The 20393-nt window shown below is 42.5% G+C and overlaps 1 protein-coding gene across 4 annotated transcripts in view; it reads right to left on the bottom strand.

Moving 5' to 3' along the window:
- Positions 1-20393, bottom strand: part of DGCR2 (DiGeorge syndrome critical region gene 2) — a 59430-nt gene that overhangs the window by 25183 nt on the left and 13854 nt on the right. For 2 of the 4 annotated variants that reach the window (XM_090290837.1, XM_090290836.1), the window contains exon 2: positions 10237-10359. The exons of the other annotated variants lie outside the window; for them this stretch is intronic. In XM_090290837.1, the coding sequence (XP_090146963.1) occupies positions 10237-10359 (123 nt within the window). The remainder of the gene's footprint in view (positions 1-10236; positions 10360-20393) is intronic. 4 annotated transcript variants of the gene reach the window in all.

Below are 20393 nucleotides of genomic sequence, written 5' to 3' on the forward strand. Positions count from 1 at the left end.
TTTTAAAACCAGTGAAGCTTATGGTACATAAATTATATCAATAAAGCTGTTAAAAAACTGAAAGACTAACAGAACACATACAAGTTTTTTTGGTTTTTTTTTTTAAGTACACAGATTGGTTTAAATAAAAGTAAAACAAAAAGAAAATGATGTGGATAAACTTTAAAAACATGCTATGTGAAAGAAGCCAGGTACAAAAGGCCACACGGTGTATGACCTCGTTCTGTGACATGGCAGAAGAGGCAATCCACAGAGACAGAGGAAGATTAGTGGTTGTGGAGGGCTGAGGCTTGAGAAGAAACGGGAGAGTGCTTGCTGATCATTTTGGGGTGACAAAAAATGCTCTTAAATTGATTGTGGTGATGGTTGTACAACTCTGTGAATATTCTAAAAACCACTATGTAATGGAGCCTCCGTAAGAATACAGGACTGCCCTGGGTCCTTTCCCCACTGGGGAACCTAACACTTCCAAGTGCCAGTGTGGTCTCCTAGGTCCTCAAGGATACAGCTCCTTTGTTTGGAACCTCCCCCCATGTATCTCTTCATCTGGCTGATGCATACTCTTTAACATCCTTTGTAATAAATCAGTACTCTAGTGAGTAGAGGAGATTTCCTGATTTCTGTGAGCCATCTAACAAATTAACTGAATGTAAGTAGGGAGGGGGGTCTTTGAAACCTCCAGTCTACAGCTGGTTAGTCAGAAGCACAGCTAAGAGTATGAGCTTGTGGTTTGTGTCATAAAAGAAAATTCAATTTTGACAAATACTTTTTCTGCATTTAGATGATCATGTGGTCCATCCCTCCCCACAATATTCTGTTATTGCTAATGTGGTATATTATATTGATTTGAGTTTGCTGGGCCATCCTTGTATTACAAGAATAAATGCATTTAGTCATGGTGTATAATCCTTTTAATTTGCTGTTAAATTCTGTTTGCTAGTACTCTTGTTCAGAATTTTTACATCAGTGTTCATGGGATATTGGCCGATAATTTTCTTGTGGCAGGTTCTGTTTCTAGGAATTTGTCAATTTCGTCTAGGTTATCCAATTTGTTGACATACAGTTCTTCAGAATACTTTCTTATAATCCTTTTTATAAAACTCTTAGTAATGTCCCAACTTTCATTTCTTATTTTAGTTATCTGGATTTTCTCCCTTCAGTCAATCTAGCTAAATGTTTGTCTATTTTGTTGATCTTTGAGTTTACTGATTTTTCTCAATTGTTTTTCTATTCTCTATCTTCTGTTACCTTTGGGTTTAGTTTCTTCTTTTTTCTAGTTCCTTAAAGTGTAAAGTTAGGTTGTAGATCTGAAATCATTCTTTTTAAAAATTTAAGCATTTACAGCTATACATTTTTCTCTTAGCATTCTTTTCATTGCATCCTATTTGTTTTGTTATGTTGTGTTTTCATTCTCATTTGTCTCAAGATATTTTCCAATTTGCTTTGTGATTTCTCCTTGACACTGACTTCCCTAAGAGCGTGTTGGTGAATTTCCACGTATTTGGTATTTGTGAATTTTCTAGTTTACTTCTGTTGATTTCTAGTTTCATTCCATTGTGATTAAAACTCATATTTTGTATGGTTTAAATCTTTTAAATGTATTGACTTGTTTTGAAGCCTAATATATGGTCTATCCTGGATGCTGTTTCATGTGCACTTGAGGAAAAAAATGTGTATTCCTCTGTTGCTGGGTGAGCCTTTAAGTCCCCAAGGCTCTGATCACTTTTCTTTGCTCATTCTGTTCCAAAGACTAATTATTACTGTGGGGCAGTCATGAGGCGCCGGACTCCCATGTGGCCAGGATGGCAGCAGGTGGAGGTTCTTACACTGAGCATGTGAAAAGCCCTTCCCTACCTCCTCAACCTGTCAGATTGGGGGTGGGACCAGGAGAAGGCAGGCACTTGTGCCACAGAAGTCAAAATGACGGCAGGGGGAGGTGCTGGACCCACCCAAAGCACAAGAAAGTTTGGGAAGTTGGTCATTTTGAGAAAGCACCTGGTCTGTCCCACACCCAAGCTAATATAGTCCTAGGGGAACACAGAAACTCTTTTGTTTTCTCCTGCTCCTGACTAGCTGGCTTGTGATCTGCATTGCGATCTTGGACTCGCCTGTGCTCTCCCGTGGCCCACGGCCTCCAGGAGGAAGTCTGTCTCTTTCGCTGAGCACACCCTCTCCTGCCAGAGTGCGTGATCTTATGGCCCGAGCAGCAGCATGGCCCATGGATACACAGGCTCCACATGAAGCCTCCAGGAGGGAGCCTGAAACAGACAGCAGCTGGGAACAAGCTAGGCCACCTGGATGACCGCTTAGCAACCACCTATGGGCTACAAAGGACTGTATTTTAAATTGGAGCAGAGAGACCTGGTTGGTGTGGCTAAGTTGGTTGGGCATCATATGCAAGGCAAGGGGTCACTGGTTTGACTCCCAGTCAGTGCATGTGCCTGGGTTGCAGGCCTGATCCAGGGTTGGGGTGCACACAAGAGGAGGCCAGTCAATGTTTTTTTCACACATTAATGTCTCTCCCTTTTTTTCTTCCTACCTTCCCCTGCCTCTAAAAAATTTAAATAAATAAATAAATACATAAATAAATAGGAGCAGGAACTCTGGACACTGGCTTTTGTCTTGGTCTTCAAGGAGGGAGTCCGCTGTTCTCCCAGATTATGCAGCACCCCCCCCCCCAAAAAAACCTTTCCTTTTACACCAGCATCTGCCTCACCGAGTCTGGCTTTTGTGGTGGCAGACGGACGAACCCCTTTTTTGTTTGGTAACATAATTTCAAATGTCCTGTTTTCAAGTTCATTTAGTTCTGGCCCTGGCCGGGTAGCTCAGTCAGTTAGTGTCATCCCGATACACCAAGATTGTGGGTTCCCTGGTCAGGGCACATACAAGAATCAACCAATGGAAAAAAAAGAAAAAAGAAAAAGAATCAACCAATGAAGGTATAAATAAGTGGGACAACAAATCAATGTCATCCCCTCTCCCTGCTACCCCCACCAAGAAAAATTCACTTTTAAAAAGTTTTTAAAAAAGCATTTAGTCTTTCTTCTGCCTATTGAACACCACTAGTGAATTTTTCAATTCAGTTATAGTATTTGTTTGGTTCCTTTTAATAAGTTATTTCTCTTTGTTGGTATTCTCATTTTCTCCCTATACTGTTTTCCTAGTTACTTGTAGTTCTTCATGTTTTCCTTTAGCTCTTTGAGCACATTTAACATAGTTTTAAAGCGTGTCTAGTATGTCAAGGATAGTTGCTGTTACTAAATTTTATTCCTTTAAGTGGGCCAGGTGTTCCTGTTTGGTTTTATGCCTTATGATTTTGTTGTTGTTGAAAAACAGGCATCTGAAGAACAGCCACCCCTCCTAGTCTTTGCAGCTAGCCCTGCATTGGGGAAGACCTTCCCTACTTAGCAGGGCTTGTTCTCAGCTTAAACTCTTCTCAAGTCTTTTCGGCACTTGCATTTATCTGGGCCTGAGTGTGAACTTTTTTGATTCCTAAGTACACATCGTTGTTTTTAAATGTCTTAATTTCCCAGAGAGTGCCAGCCAGCTTCTCAAGGCCTTGGATATTCTATTGTATTCCTCCACCTTTAGTCCCTTGCCCCAGGCATCTGAAACTTTGTGGTCCCCCACGCCACCCCAGCAGGTTTCCTGAATTGTTTCCGGAATTGTTTCCACTGCTTTCCATAGCCTGAAATCTGAGCTGATGCTGGTTTTCCCTGCTTGAGCTGGGTCACACATGGAAATCAGTAGCTCAGACATCCTCTGGGCAGGTTAAAATGTTGCCAGTAAGGTCTGCCCTGTTCCCTCCTGTTAGAGGCAGGCAATTAGATATTGGGTTGTTGCTTCCTTCAGACCTGTGTGCCAGGTGGGGAGGAGTGGGGCAAAGTGAGTGGATGCTACAATATTTCCTACCATTTGAATGTGGCTTTTACTTGATGGGTGTTCTGGTGGTTGCTGTAGACCTTTGACTATTTCTAGAGCTTCTATAGTTATTTTAGCCAGTGTCCAGTTGGTTTTTTAAAAATGTATCTGTATGGGAATGAAGATTTGGGGTTTCCTAGACTGCCATTTTGCTAATGTCAGGATATATTTTTTAGTTCTCTTTTAGTCCCTGAATTATATAATAACTGCTAATACATACTGAGGCATTATTATGTGCCATGCTCTGCTCTAAGCACTGTCTGTGTGTCATGCTTTTAAGCCTCACAACAACCCTAAGAGGCAGGCACTATTATTTTCCTCACCTTACAGATGAGGACAGCGAAGTTCACAAAGCACCCTGCCCATAGGACCACGGCCAGTGGAGGCAGGAGTACCAGCCTCAGCAGCTGGTTTCCGCCCCCACATTTAACCACTACTTTACATGTAGCAGAGCTGGCCACCCGAAGCCCCTCTGTTCTAGCCCTTTTGGTCTAGAATACTTTGCCCAGAGTCTGGAGAGTATCCTGTAGATGTTTTTTTTTTTTTCCAGTCTAGAACACTGGCTGCCTTTCATGTTTGAGAGGAAGGTGGCCCAGCTTCCCAGAGGCTCTGTGAGCACTGAAGGCCAGGTGTTGGCAGGGTCAGGTGAACTTCAAGGTGGGGACCACAGTAGGTGAACTAGCCCTTTAGCTGGGAACTCTCCATTATGCTGATACCTCTTATACCTCTTCTATGAAGTGTGAGCTTCTCCAGGAGAGACTCCTTCAATCCCCTGCCTGGGAAAACAGATCTGGGTGCTGGCAATTGGGGAGCAGGGCAGAATAGACGGCTGAGGTTCTCACTTGCCCCCACAGAAAACATCTCTTAATTCCTCTGTTTTTCATCTCCATGGTCCCCTCCGCTGGGCCTGATGTCTCCTATTTTGCTACCTTTAAGTCCAAGTGCTATCTAATGGAAATCCAATCCAAGCCACATTGCAACAAGAGATGAATTTTAATTTCATTTAACCGAATATATTCAGAATATTGCAATTTCAACATGTAATCAAATATAAAAAAGTATTGAGTTATTTCACTTTTTAAAACCAAGTCTTTAATATCAGATGTATACTCGACACTTGCAGCAGATCTTAGTTAGAAAAGGCCACATTTCAAGTGCTCAGTAGCCAACTGTGACTCATGGATACCATACGGGACAGTGTAGGTCTAGAAAATAAACTTCATGTCTACTGGTGGGAGAAGAAGTCATCTAGCTACGATGTGGTAATAAGGGAGATGGATGGAAAGAGAATTCTACTAACCCCATTCTATTTCCACACCTGATACCCACCAGCAGGGGTATTTAGAACTTCTAAGTCTTTCAGGGGTTCTGCTTGTCATATCAATCTCCCTAGTCTTCTCTCTCAAGCAGGCCCACGGCTGCAGTTTCTCTGCTATGATAAGTCAGTTTCACTCTCCCATCTATGGGCTTTTCTTAAAAAACAAAACAAAACAAAACAAAAATGCTGTAAATATCTGATATATTCCAAAGAATAATATATGTAAAGAAATAAAACCTAATAATAAAATATAGTTATGAATATCCACCCCCACCTGATTTAAGAACTCCAACATCAACTTAGGACTGAAACTATGTTTGCTTCTTCCAGTCTTATTCCTCTGTCTCCCCACCACGGAGGGACCAGGAGTCCAAATTTTGCATATCACTGTTTTACCTTTTTTAATTTCAGTTTCCCATACATGTATGTATCTGTAAGTAAGATAACAGTCAATTTTGCTTGTGTTTATTGTGCTGTATGTACTTTTTGGCAAATTGCCTTTGCGGCAAGAACCTAACACTCACTTGCTGTCTTGGTTCAGAACACTCCAACATGTGAACGCAGACATTGGGTTGTTCCAAGATGTGTATCAGTACGAGAGGTGCTACAAGAATTTCTCTAGCGTGTCCCCAAGTGGAAACCCGGGATCATAGAATATGTGGATGTTCAGCTTGGCAAGTCAATGCCCCTTTTGTGTATCAATTTATCCTCACCACCAGCAGATAAGATTTCCAAGCCATCCACACCCTCTCCTAACACTTGGATTTGTCAGACATCTTAATTTTTGCCAATCTAATTATCTGTGAAGTAGCGTATCTCACTGTAGTCTTAGAATACTGATGAGGTTAAATATCTTTTTATGTTTAACCACCATTCTTGTTAATTCTTCTGTGACATGCCTGTTTGTCATTTGGCCATTTGTAGGAATTATTTATATGTGCTGGAATATAATCCTGTATAGGCTATAGGCGTTGGAAATATCTTTCCACTCTGTGGCTTGTCTATTCATTCTTTATTGCTACCTTTTGATAAAGGGACGGTCTTAGGTATTATCCTATATTATCTTCTAGAAGTTTTTCTTTAAGTAACCTGAAACTGATTTTCCTCTATGTTGTACATTAGGGATTCAATGTCCTCTTTCCCAACTGTCACAGCACTACATACTGAAGAGTCTAACCTTTGCCTAGTGATACGTAATTCCATCTCTGCCACACATATCAAGTTTCTCCAGTCTGTTTCTGGCAGCTCTACTGTCCCACTGGCCAATTCATGCTACTCGGCCAACTGTAAAGTAAGCCTTGAAACTTTTAAGGCAAGTGCTCACTCCTTGCTGTTCTTCTAAGTGCCCTAACAACATTAAGACACTATTCTTCCAAACATTTTCTGACTTGTCACATTTCCCAAAAACCCTCTGGAGATGCACTGAGCCCACAGATCAATCTAAGAACAGGTTGTTTTGTCACATTGAGTCTTCCTAGCCAAGAACATCCTGTCTTGATATTTATTCAAGTATTCTTTAATGACCCTTAATAAAGCTGTAAATTTTTCTTCATTAAAAATTTCACACATCTTCTGTTAGTTCCCATTTATATCAAAGATGGCTCAGTTAGAACAGAAACCATGCTACTTATTTCAAACGCAAAGGGATTTAATACAGGAAATCAGTGCTTTCAAACAACTGAAAAAGCTAGCGTTTGCACCAAAGTAATGTGGGCCACCTCTGTCTGTTTCTCCTCTGCAGCGCCAGTGGGAGAATCAGGAAGCTGCTGCTGCCACCCACAGGTGGGGAAACTGCACAAGGCCCCACCAGGCTGCCCGGCCACAGCGGCCCTGCAGTCCTGAGACAGCTGGCCAGTGTGGGGGGCGGAAGCCACTGCACTCGCCCATCTCCGTCTGAGCCCACACAGCCCACCCAGTGCCAGAGGAAGAAGGATTCCTCTGCCTCTCTTCCACCCTGCAAATTTCATGGGAAGGATGTCATGAGCAAGATGGTATCCAGAAGCCTGCTGGCAGGGGGTCTGAGTGTTACAGCTCCAGCCTTCCAGCCCAAAAGGCAGGGAATGCACTGAATGCCCAGACTATATCTTGCTTACCACACATGTTCTATCTTCCAAAACCACACTGAAATTACTGATCTACCATTACATCTTTTCCTATTTTCTTTGACCCTGTGGTTTTCTTTTATTGTAATTTTATCAGGGCAATGAAATATCTCATGTCGCTCCAGAAGTCCTGAAGTACATGTTCAAAAGCAAACCTAGTGCTTCCCAAAGGTTTACTTAAACTCTCCCTACAGATAGGAAGGCCACAGCAAAAGTGATTATTATTAGCTAATTTTCTGTCCACACCCCCCATATAGGTTAATGAATACTTAATCTATATCTATGGTGTTTTAAAAATATATTTTATTTATTTATTTTTAGAGAAAGGGGGAGGGAGACAGTAAGAGGGAGAGAAACGTCGATGTGAGAAACACTGATCAGCCAACCCTTGCATGTGCCCCAGCCAGGGCCTAAACCTGCTACCCCAGGCATGTGCCCTGACAAGGAATCAAATCAGTGACCCTTAGCCCTGCAGAATGACGCCCAATCAACTGAGCCACACTGGCCGGGACTTATCTATGTTTAAAAAAATAATAATTTCTTTAAAAATAAACTAGAAAGAACTATGACAAAATTTAAGCAGTTATTAATTCAGGGAAGCGAGAAACAATTATATTATTTTTTGTATATTTTGTTAAATTTCTCAAAATCCCAACTCTAAAACAATTAGAAATCAATCTGCTATCCCACCTGGATCATGGTGTGGCACTACACCACAAGACAGGCACAATACCAGGAGTCAAGGGGAAAGCAGGAGCAAATAGGAGTTCCCACAGGGCCGCAGCCTTCTCACCCCGCCTCTAGCACACCAGACCCCGGGAGGTCTTGGTGAGTTTGTGCACACTGTTGTCATCACGCCCTTGATCGCCGGGCCCTAAAACATGCCATCTACTCGGAACTCTGGGCTCCTGTACGACAGACTTTATTTTTCTCTTTCAGGAAGAAGACACAGGAACCCATGTAACTTCAAGTCAACACTTAAACTAAGGGGACTTGTAACCCTCTGTGCCCGCCACATGACCCAAAGAGAAATCAGATCTAGTCCCTGCCTTCAGCAAGTCCACAGTGCATTGACAGAGGAACAAGTTGAACCATAGAGTGCTTACCCTTGTTTTCAGTATCTATAACATGACAGTAATTATACACAACCCTAAAAGCTAAGCCAAAGACGTTTTTGAAAACGGCAGGTAAGCCATGATTCCATTCTAAAGCAAGCCAAGAAATATTTGGTTCTTTGTTCAGAAAATTCTCTAGGAGGCAAGATTTGAAGTCTCACCCTGTAAGTCAGACCAGGTGAAGCTCCCAGGTATAATCACCAGTCCTCACCAGGCTAACCCAGCACATAGCACCTACAAACATCTCAAGTACTGGAAAGATACACTCTCTGGGATGTGATCCAAGGAATGACCAGCTAGGCTCCCAGACACAGGGCTATCCCAGAGGCTCCTAACTTAGCCACCATCATCCTGACTCTCATTTGGAAAGGCAGATGCCTCAACTACAGACATGCACATCCAATGCAGGAAGAACAGGCACAGGGATGATTATAAGGAGTCATCTTTACAGGCAAATACAGTCCGAAGAGACCACCTCTATTTCTTATTTTGGGATCACCCCACCCCCCAGTCCCATGAATTATCCCTAGCTCAAATGTCAAAATCTACTTGATGTCCCATCTGATCCCCTGGTTGGAGTTCAGTTTTATTCAGTATCTGGCCATTTACTGAATGCTGAAAAGAATCCCATCCTAGGCCAGCTCCCACTCAGGAAGAGGACAAGTCACTCCTGGCCTCAGAGAGGCTCAGTCTGGAAAGAGAGATCAAGCATGGGCACAAGTGATGGTAAGAATTACCAGCAGTTCTATGTGCTGTCAGAGAGGGGCAGAGCAGATGTTAGCAGAAACCAACCTACAGCCGGCAGGCCCAGAGATGCCTTCTTGTTGTAGAATCATATAGCCAAGCCTTGGAGGATGGGCAGGATCTGTCCATGCAGAAACAGAACAAGGGGATTCCAGAAAAAGAGAGGCATAAACAAAGCATGTGGCTAGGAAACTCTTAACGGGGTGAGCATGGAAAATAGACTAGCTGAGTCACTAAGGGGAAAATTGGTTTGGCACATAAACAAGCCAGATTGTGAAGAAATGTGAATGCAAGGCAAAAGAGTTTAGGTCTAAGATTCTCACGCTGGAATAAGACACACTTTCCTCTCAGGGCCTTTATCAGAACCACCTGGGTCTTAAACACATTAGAATGTGTATGTGTATCTCTGTCTCACACACACATGCAGGAGCACATGCGAGACATTACAATGTCCATCCTAACCTCAGTTGAGAGCCAGGGATGTAGTGAACACCATTACTCATGGGTATGTTATAGTCTTTGAGGGTGCTGGACCAGAAACCAGGTGGAAAACCAACTATTTAGACTTTCTGTGGCATTCCATGTCTTTATGAAACAGACAAAACTAGGAGAAAACCCCAAGTGAAAGATTACTAGTGACCGAGTGAGCAGGATGGATAGGCAGAGCCAAGGTCAGTCTAAGCAACCCTTGTCAGGATTCTGGCCAAGTCTTGAACGCACCTGCCTCCAAAGCGGGAGAAGAGGGAAGCAAGAGAGGCCACTACACTTCAGGGCAGTGCTCTCAGGATCAGCCTCACCTCCTAAAACGTGGCATCACGGGCGCTTCTCTTGGCTTACCACAGCCCTGACTGTCATCTTATAAGTTCTGAGATCTATCTATTTTGAGCATCTATTTTTAAAAAGACAGAGAAAGAGAGAGGGGAGGAGGTGCTCAAAATAATCTTCCAGTGCATGGATAGAGCACCAGGTGCTGGTTGACACCGTTTCCCCGATGGGAAGCATGGGCCGTGTGTATCTGCCTGCCCGACACACTCACCTGGACAGTCGGCTTCGTCGCTCTCATCCTCACAAGTCACCCAGCCGTCACACTGCCAGGGGAGGGGGATGCACTGGATGGTGCCGCTGCGACAGGCAAACTGCCCAGGGTTGCACCGCAGCTCTGTGAAACCAAAGGGCAAGAGGCCATTGAGGAAGCGGCAGTAGCAGTGGAGACCTGGAGTGGCCAGCTGCCACGGCCCGGTCCTGCCACCGCCCGGATCCCACGAGTGTGGGCCAGACACCAGGCAGCCTGCCTACAGCCTGCCTCCTCGGGGGTCTGCACGCATGCCCAAAGGAGGAGCCAAGAGCTGTGCCCAAAACGTCACAAGTCCCCAGAGTATTGCATTCCCCCAAGACATTGACCTTCAGGCGCAAACTCACACGCTGCATTTCTGTTCCCTGTCAGGCCTGCGCTGCACTGCGCTGCGCTGCACTGCAGAGAATACAGACACAAGAGGGCACACCTCTCACCTCCTGAGGGATTCTGCGTCAACAGAAGACACACACACACTCCATACACATATACCAACGAACACACACACACTTGCGTTTCTGACAAAGCGCAAATGGAGGTCACCACCACAGGAGTGCTCGAACAGCAGGCTAGAACAACATGAAGGAGAATCTGCCTGCACCCACAGGGCTCTGGAATGCTTCTTAAGGAAGGTGCGATGTGAACAGAGTTCCCAAGGCAGGTTGACGGTTTCAGAAGCACATATAACATAATAGGAAGGAAAGAGCAATCCGGAGAAAGCAGGACTTAAGGAAATATCACAGGGCAGCCGAACATGCCAACGAGACTGTGTGAGCTGACAGATGAGCAATCATTGGAAATAAGATTGGAAATGTAACAAGGATCATACTGCAGAGGCTTTGAGCATAAGGTAATTCTAACCTTTATTTGGTATGTTGTAGGGAGCAACAAATAATGTAATAAGGTCTGTGTTTTAAGCAAATATCACTGGCAATGGTATCCGGAAACAATTAAAATAGGGGACTAGACAAAAATATTAAATAACTCAGCCAAGAAAGGTCTTGAACTGAGGCACTAGTTGGCAAATTATAGCCCACGAGCCAACTCCTGCCCTTCCCACTGTTTTTTAAAACAAAGTTTTCTTGGAACACAGTCACAAACATAGTCTATGTCTGCTTTTGAGCTCAACAGCAGAGTTGAATGGCTGCACCAGAGACTATATGACCTGCAAAGCTGAAAATATTTACTCTCTAGTCCTTCAATAAAAAACTGGCAGGCTCTGGCACTGAGGTGGTAGCTGATAAATGGGCAAACCTTGGAACCCAGGAAAAACACTGACATGTGAGGAACAAAGTCCTGCATACCAAAGTGATGACACAGGAAGACTGGATGGTGTTACAGGAATGAATTTAACTGTCCATCTGCAACAACAAAATACACTGGACACCAGGCAAGGAAGAACAGTGATTCTCTGTGAGTCAGGAAACACGCAAGTGAGCCTTACTGCGCCAAGAACATTTCGAGGCCACAGAGCAGGGCAGGGACTCCAGGGGGCCCCGGAAGACTCTTGGAGATGTGTGGAAGCAGCTAAAAACTGAGGAAGCTAAGGCAGGTAGCACTCAAAGAGGAGTACTCTGGAGATCACAGGAAGAGAAGGAGTGCACAGACAAGATTCCAGAGATGCACAGAGGGACGCTGGAGGCAGTAGGCACAGTGCTGATCAGTGTGTGGGGTGAGGAAACTACCCCAGGCTGCGCAAAGAACCACCCTAACAGGTAAGAGGGAATAGTAACCAAAATTCAGCAGAGCTACAAACAGTCCCTGTTCTCCAGCCAGACTGGGAAAAACTCTTAACTTCTGGGACACTGAATCAAGTATTCGGAAGAGTTTAGTCTCATTAAAAAATCAATACTGGGGGAGTCTCCCATCAGGGTGACCAGTACCGCATGCACTGAGAGCTGCTTTGGAGCAAACAGCAATTAGTCCTCCACTGCTCTGTGCCAGCGACACTACAGCACTCGGCCTCTGTCCCGAAGCTGCAGAGGCTCAGAGACAGGAAGCGGCCTACCCAAGGCCACATAGCTGGTAATCCGCTGAGCCAGTGCCCTTCTCCCTGAGCTCCAGGCGGTGTCTCCCGTCCTCTGCTCGGTGAGCTCAGCCCTCCCCGGGGGCTCTCAGAGAGCCTCTGGTGGAGTCTGGCTCCCTTGCTGGATGGGTTATAGATCCCCCGGGTCCCCAAGGACAAACGAGGGCCCTGCTAATCCTGCATTTACTGATACAGAACAAACTGTGAAGGAAGGAACATACTCAAAGAAAAAGAAAAAAAAAAAAAAAAAAATCAACACTGGACTAAATGCTGCTCAGTCCTGTGTAACAAAGATTAAAAGCAAAAGCTGACGAAATCAAATTGTTTGCAAGCCGCATCTTAGAACAAAGCTCAAGAATATTTATAGGGCCCAGACTGGTGTGGCTCAGTGGGTTGGACATTGCCCTGCAATATGAAAGGTTCAACTCCTGGTCAGGGCACATGCTTGGGTTGCAGGTCAGGTCCCCAGTCAGGGGGGGTGTGATCAGACATCGATGTTTCTCTCCCTCTCTTCCTCCCTCCCGTCCCCTCTCTCTAAAAATAAATAAAATATATTTTAAAAAGTTTATAGGAATGCAAAAATATGCAGCAGCCAAAAAGGCAAAATTCACAAAGTGTGGCATTCAATACAAAATTACCAGCTATACATGGAAACAGGAAATTACAAACAAAATGAGAAAAAAATCCAGTCAATCCAAACTGACTGGAGCACAAATGAGAATATAGACAAGGATATTAAAAGTTCTAACTGTATCACAAATGCTCAAGAATCTAGAGGGAAAATCAACCATGTAAGTAGAGATATGGAAGATTTAAAAAAGAAATAAACCTACATCTTAGAGATGAGAATTACAGTGTTTGAGATGAAAAATGCACTGCATAGGATTAATAGATTCAGTTTTACAGAAGATAGTGATTTAAAGACAACAGATGGGGGGAAGTGGGACAACTGTAATAGAATAACAATAAATTAATTTTAAAAAAATAAAAGAATAAAGACAACAGAGATGCTCTAAAGTAAAAACACAGAAAAGAAAAAAAGTGTTGGAAAAAATGAACTGTGAGCTGTGAGACAACTTCAAGCACCCTAACAGACATGTACTTGGAGGGGGGATCAGACAAAATATTTGAAGAAACAATGGCAGAAAAACTTCCCAATTTGATGGACACTACAAACCCACAGATCTAAGAATTCAATGAACCCCAAACACAAGAAATATAAAGGAAATTATCCCCAAGGCACATCATAATCAAATTGCTTAAAACCAGCAATAGAGAACTCTTAAAAGTAGCTAGAGAAAAAAAAGACATATTACACAGAAAAACAAAGATAAATAAAGACAACAACAGATTTCTCATTGTAAACAGCACAAGCTGGAAAACAGTGGAGGAACATTTTTAAGTTCTGAAAAAAGAAACAGCTGTCAACCTAAAATTATTTAAAGCAAAAACATGTATATTACATTATGGGGTTTATAACATGTAGCAGTAAAACTGTGACAACAATTGCACAAAAGCTGGAAAGAGAGAAGCAGAAGAATACTGTTTTAATGCCCTTATATTCTACAGGTAAAGTTGTCTGTGATGTGAAGAAGGTAAACTGTGATAAGGTAAAGATAAATACCACTAAACTAACATAAGAGTTATAGCAAGTAAGCCAATGAAGACAACAAAATAAAATAAAAAGTCAATCCAAAAGAAGGAAGAAAGGGAAAAGGAAACAACGAATAGTACAAAAAAGAAAACAAATGACAAAATGGTAGATTTTAATCAATAAACATACGGGATGATCTAAACACCCCAATGAAAAGACAGAATTTGGTCCTGACCAGTGTGGCTCAGTTGGTTGGACATCATCCCCCAAAGTGAAAGGGGGATGAGAGTCTGGTTCAGGACACATGCCTGGGTTGCAGGTTCAGTCCCAGGTCTGTGCACATACGAAACAGATTTATGTTTCTCTCCCACACTGATGTTTCTCTCCCTATCTTTTTTCCTCCCTTCCCTTTTAAAAGTAAATAAATAAAATCTTTTAAAAAAAATACCTTGAAAGGCACAAATTACCAATGTTCACTTAAAACAAAAAATCTATAATCTAAGTAGGCTTGTACCTAAAAAAGAAATTGAATTTTTAGTTTAAAAACTTCACATAAAGAAAACTCCAGGCCCAGGTGGCTTCACTGGAAACTTCTACTAAACATTTAAGGAAGAAGTAATACCAATTCCATACTAAATCTTCCAGAAATTTAATTTTAAAATTATCGTAATAGCATCAAAACCAGGAAATACTTAGGGATAAATGTAATGACAGATGTGCAAGTTCTATCCAATAAAAATTACAGAATATTGCTAAGAGAAATTTTTTAAAGACCTAAACCTACAGGGATACATGAAGTGCTCATGGATCAGTAAACTTAATGCTGTTAAGATACCAATTCTACCCAAATTCATTACAGATTCAGTGTAATTCCAATCAATATTCTGGCAGGCCTTTCTGTAGAAAGTGACAGACTAACTCTTACAACTCATTTGAAAATGCAAAAGATTTAGAATACGCAAGACAACTTTGAAAAGAACAGAACTGGAGAACCTTCCCTACCTGACATGAGCACTTACTATAAAGGTGCAGTAATCAAGACAACATGGCATAAGCATCAAGGCAGTCATTACGATCAATGGAACGAGGTCCAGAGACAGGCCCACACATATGTGGGCAACTGATTTATGCAAGTCTCTGGAGAAAGAATAGTCCTTTGAACAAATGGTACTGGGACAACTGGATATCCATTTAAAAAAAAAAAACTTTGATCCATTCTGTGTACCAAAAATTAAGACAAAATATATAAAACTTCTAGAAGAAGACATAAGAGAAAGTCTTTGTGACCTTGGGTTAGGTGAAGATTTTTCAGGTACATATACCAGAAGTATGATCCATTAAAGAAAGAGCTGTTAAATTGGATTTCATTAAAATTGACAACTTTTCTTCTTCAAAAGACACTGTTAAGAAAATAAAAAAACAAGTCATATACTGGAAGAAAACAAATCAAATATCTGATAAACAACTTATATCCAGAATATATTAAGAACTCTCAAATTTTAATAAAAAACAACCTACCCTCTCCCCAAAAAAGAAAGGAAACAACCCACCCAATTTTTAAGTGGGCAAAAGATTTTAATGAGCCCTTAACCAAAGAAGACGTACAGATGGCAAATAAGCACATAAGGAAATGGAAATCAAAACCATGATGCGATACCATTACATACTTATTAGTGATTAAAAATAAAAGGAATTCTACCAAGTGTGGACAGGTATGTGAAGTAACTGGAACTCTACTAAATTGTTAATGGGAATGCAAAATGGTACAACTACTTTGAAAACAATCAACAATTTCTAAAAGGTTGATTATATACCTACCATATGACCCAGTCACTCCACTCCTAGTTATTTACGCAAAAAATATGAAACTACATGTCCATACAAAGACCTGGTTAGAGTAATTTTATTTGTAATAGCCAAAAGCTGGAAACGATCCAGATGTCCAAAACAAGTAAATGGATAAACAAATTGTAGTATAGCCATACACCGGAATATTACTTGGCAATAAAACAAATGAACCACTCTGATACATGCAGCAACATGTAAAAACAAAACAAAATGGAACCACTCTGGAACAAAAACAAGAGGCGAGCTGCAGGCTGTAGTTTGCCAAGCCATGTTCTAGAGTTTAACAGCAGAGATAACATTTTAACTTCAACCTCACACCCAACACAGAGCAAAGGAAGGTGCTAAATGTTGATGAACTGAACTGCTTAAAGATCTTCCTCTATTCTTTAAGTCCACAACAAAGTGTCAACAATCCTCAGATATCCTGGGGAAGGTTCTCTCCCTTCTTGATTCACCTGTAGAGTCTGGACTGTTCTGAAATCAATCCAGTGTGTGTAACTAACTGGTTAATACATGTGAATCACTCATTCAGAAAATACTTACTGAGCACCTACTTTGTGCCAGGCAACTTTCCAGGTGACTGAGTCAGAGTAGTAAACAAAGCAGGGTAAATCCAGGACTTGCATCCTGTGGGGGAGGCCAAGGCACAGTCAGCTGCTTAGTGCATCAGCCAGTGATTCTGATGGCTCTAATTCTCATTACTCTAGCTGTGAATCAAATTCCTTTCCTTTCTTCCTTAGTGTTCTCTTGAAGCCTTTTGTAAAGCATCCAGAACAATTTCTTCCTCAAAGTTGCTCAAAACAGTGACCTACTCTTCCCACTACTGGCTTTGCCAAGGCCCCTGTCCCAGGCCTTCTGTTGCAATGACTATCCCCTGGGTGTAAAATGGGAGAGCTAAGCAGGCTCTTCCTAGCCAATGTATTGTTGCTGCTTTTGTAAATAACTCATACCCCTACCATGTAAGTGCAAGACCACACCACCAAAATAAGAACTTCTCTCACATTAGCTGTTCTCAATTTTTTTGCTCCCAATACCCCTTTACACTCTAAAAATTTCTGAGGACCTCAAAGACCTTTAATTTATGAGGGTTAAACATATCAACATTACAGTGATCCCTGGTATTATGTTCTAGACCCTATTACGTTTTTAGGTGAAAATCCGTGAAGTAGGAACCTTACATTTATTTTAGTATTTACATATGTTTTAAGGCTTCATAAACCCTTCCCACACACTTATAAACCATTCCCAGTCCCTTCTTAACCTTTCCCACTCCCTTATTTGAGTCCAAAGCGTTTCTGAAATTTGTCAAACCAGCCTTTGCTGGCACTGAATGGGGTTGGTCTGGTTGGAGAAACACTTGAAGGTCCTGCTTCTGCGTCATCGTCATCGTCCTGTTCTTCATTCTCATCACTGTCATGATCATCTCTTTTTGCTGCTAAATGATCATACAGTTGCTTGACCTTTGTCCAGATGGTGTTTGTATCCAGCGAGATATGCTTTTTTCTGAAATCATTTATCCACACAGCTAATGCAGACTCCATCTTCACAATGATCTTATTGCGGGAAGTAACCACCCTCTTTGCTCTTTTGTTGAAAGTCACTGATGCCATAGACCTGATATTCTTCTCGTCCTTCTTTACATAGCGAACCGTAGACTTGTTGATCCCATAATGGCGGCCAACAGACGCATAGCTTCTCCCTTCCTTCAACATGTCGAGAAGTTCCACCTTCTCTTTTATGGTAAGCATCTTCCTCTGGCCCTTGGGTTCACTGCCAGAATCCTTAGAAGATGCAGAACGTTTGGGTGGCATCATAGGGCTTGCAATAAATTCATCTTTAAGGAAAATTTCACAAAACGCAACACTGCAGAGCAAAACTATGCACAGCAATTGGAGGTAGGAGTAAAGTGGACAAGGCGAGATGCTGAATGTATGTGCACAGTGCGGGATAGCAGACAGACTGATGCTACGGTTACTGAGCCAATCAGCTAATCCTATGCCGTGTACAATCTCACGTAGGCAAACGAGCTCAAGCGTACATCTTGTTTTCAGCATAATGTATGCGTTCGTCCGCAAAAAAAATACATACTGTAAACAGTGTGCGGTATTTCATTTCAATTTAATATTCTTCTAATGTTAGAATCATTTATATATTTTTTGAAAAATTTTAGGTAAAAGTCATTAAAACCATAAATACTACGCATATAAATACATATACAGTATCGCAAAATTCTGCAATATAGTGAAAAATCCGCGATAAATATATTTTTTTAAATCTCGCAATACAGTGAGGCCACGATAAGTGAACCGTGATATAGAGAGAGACTACTGTACTGTGTTAGAACTTAAAATTAAGGAATGAGCTCTGGCTGGTGTAGGTCAGTGGATTGAGCACAGGCCTGCAAACCAAAGGGTTGCTGGTTCAATTTCCAGTCAGGGCACACACCTGGGTTGCAGGCCAGGTCCCCTTCCTTCCCCTTCTCTAAAAATAAATAAATAATTTAAAATAAAACAAAACTGAGGAATGTTTTTAAACACAAGATTCCCAAGCACACGCTCACCAAAGTGTTAAACACCGAGTTACTCTATGTTTCAGCAATCCCACTCCTAGGGAGTATGTCCAAAAGAACTGAAAGCAGGGACTCAAGCACACACCCATACACTGATGTTCACAGCATCATTACTCACAATAGCCATGAGATGGGAATAACCCCAGCACTCATCAACAGATGAACGGATAAACAAAACGTGGTCTAGTCATACTACGGAATACTATTGGGTCTTGGGCTGTAAAAAAGAAGGAAACTGACACATGCTACAAAATGAATGAACCTTAATTAAGGGTGTTATGGTGCTTGAAGTAAGCCAGACAGGGAAGGACAAATACTGTATGATTCCACTTATATGAGGTCCCTAGAGTGGTCAATTCAGAGACATGGGTTGCCAGGAACTGGGGGAGGTGATGGGGTACAGAGTCCCAGTCTGGAAATAAACACTGGGTGTTTAATGCCACTCAAGTGTACACTTAACAATGGTTAAAGTAATTTTTTTCTTTTTCTATATATTTAATGATTGATTAGCAAGAAAGGGGAAGAAAGAGAAAAAGAGAAAGAGAGAGAGAAACATCTATCCGTTGTTCCACTTATCCATATATTTACTGGTTGATTCCTGTATGTGCCCTGACCCCCAATACTGGCACACTGGGACGACACTCCAGCTAACTGAGCTACCTAGCAAAGTCCAAAGTGGTAAAATTTATGTTATGTGCATTTTGCTAAGATTTTAAAAAATCCTTTAAGAGAGAGAGAAAAGGAACCCCAAGCACACATCCCATTTAGCTGTCAATACCTGTCATGCAGCCTCTGGAAATGCTGCTGTGCACTTGTGAGAGAATAAGAGAGGGGGGCAAATGACACCTCAGTATTATTAAGAAAATAGTTTTGACCTTGCAGAGCCCCCTTCCCCAGAACGTGTTCACACCTGAAAAACTACTGTTTTAAATTATGCAATGTGTGGGAAATAAAGGATTCATGCCCTGTAGAAATTTACAAGTCTCTGCAATACAGTCTTTCTACATAAATGAGGCAAGCCTTGGCCTCATTTTGAATTATGTAAACTGAGCTGTCTCAGATTACCGTGTGAAATTTAATATGCTGTCTAAGCTGTTCAGAATTGGTTTCTCAATATCTGCCCACAAAGACACAGAGGAAGACAGTACAGCGGAAGTGCACATGTGCAGTCACATTGCTCAGGAAATAGAAAACTTTCCTGCCAAGAAATGCAGAAGAGAATTCTATCCCATCTCTTCCCACTGTCCATAGCCCACTCCATGGCCTCCACTAGCGGACAGAGATCCTCAGACACAGCCCCTACACAAATGCTGAGCCCCCACCACACCCTGGGACCAGAGATCCCAGCTTCTCAGTGGGCAGTGTAGCCAGATTGTTGCAACAGACATTGTTCCTGGAAAGGGCTAATAGCTGCTTCCCAGCAGGGCATGAAGTTCCCACAAGTACTCATTCTGCCTCCTGCACAGGGCAGTACTGGGACAGAGAGGGTTAACCAGCACAACACTTGAAAGAAAGGGAGAGGATCTGAAAATAAGTGCTGGCTGGGCCCTGCTGTACAAGTGATATGACAACTCTAGAGAGCTCCCGTGGGATGCTGGGTCCTATCCAGCACCATGGAACTTGGGCCAGCTGTCTTTTCTCTGGACACCTTCAAGAGGGAAAAAGACCACTGATTACAACGGAGGTCACTAAAAATACAAACAGAGGGCATCCCTGCTAAGCAGGCTTTCTGAAGAAGGGTTACCTGTGTCTTGAGGTAAGAAGGTGAGAATAAGGGGCTTAAACTAGGCCTCAGAATAGGCAGTACCCGAACCACCAGTGAACACGGGGAAGGCCTACTGGCCAAGGGCCCAGCCTGGACAAGTGCCACCAAGCATGAAAGGAGCACTCTGTTCAGCCGGGCTCAGTGGGATTTCAGACCAAAAGGTACCGCGGGACCAGATGGCTTCCATGGATGCGCTGCAGCTCCAGGCGTGGATGCTGCTGGCAGTTGGGGAGAGCTGCACTAGAACGTCAACCAGCAGCAGGACAGAGAATGGGCTTGGGAAGGTAAACCAGGTGAGGGAAAGCACTGTCTGGCATCT

Source organism: Furipterus horrens, unplaced genomic scaffold (genome assembly GCF_987537825.1).
Source record: "Furipterus horrens unplaced genomic scaffold, mFurHor1.1.pri manual_scaffold_11, whole genome shotgun sequence".
NCBI lineage: Eukaryota > Metazoa > Chordata > Mammalia > Chiroptera > Furipteridae > Furipterus > Furipterus horrens.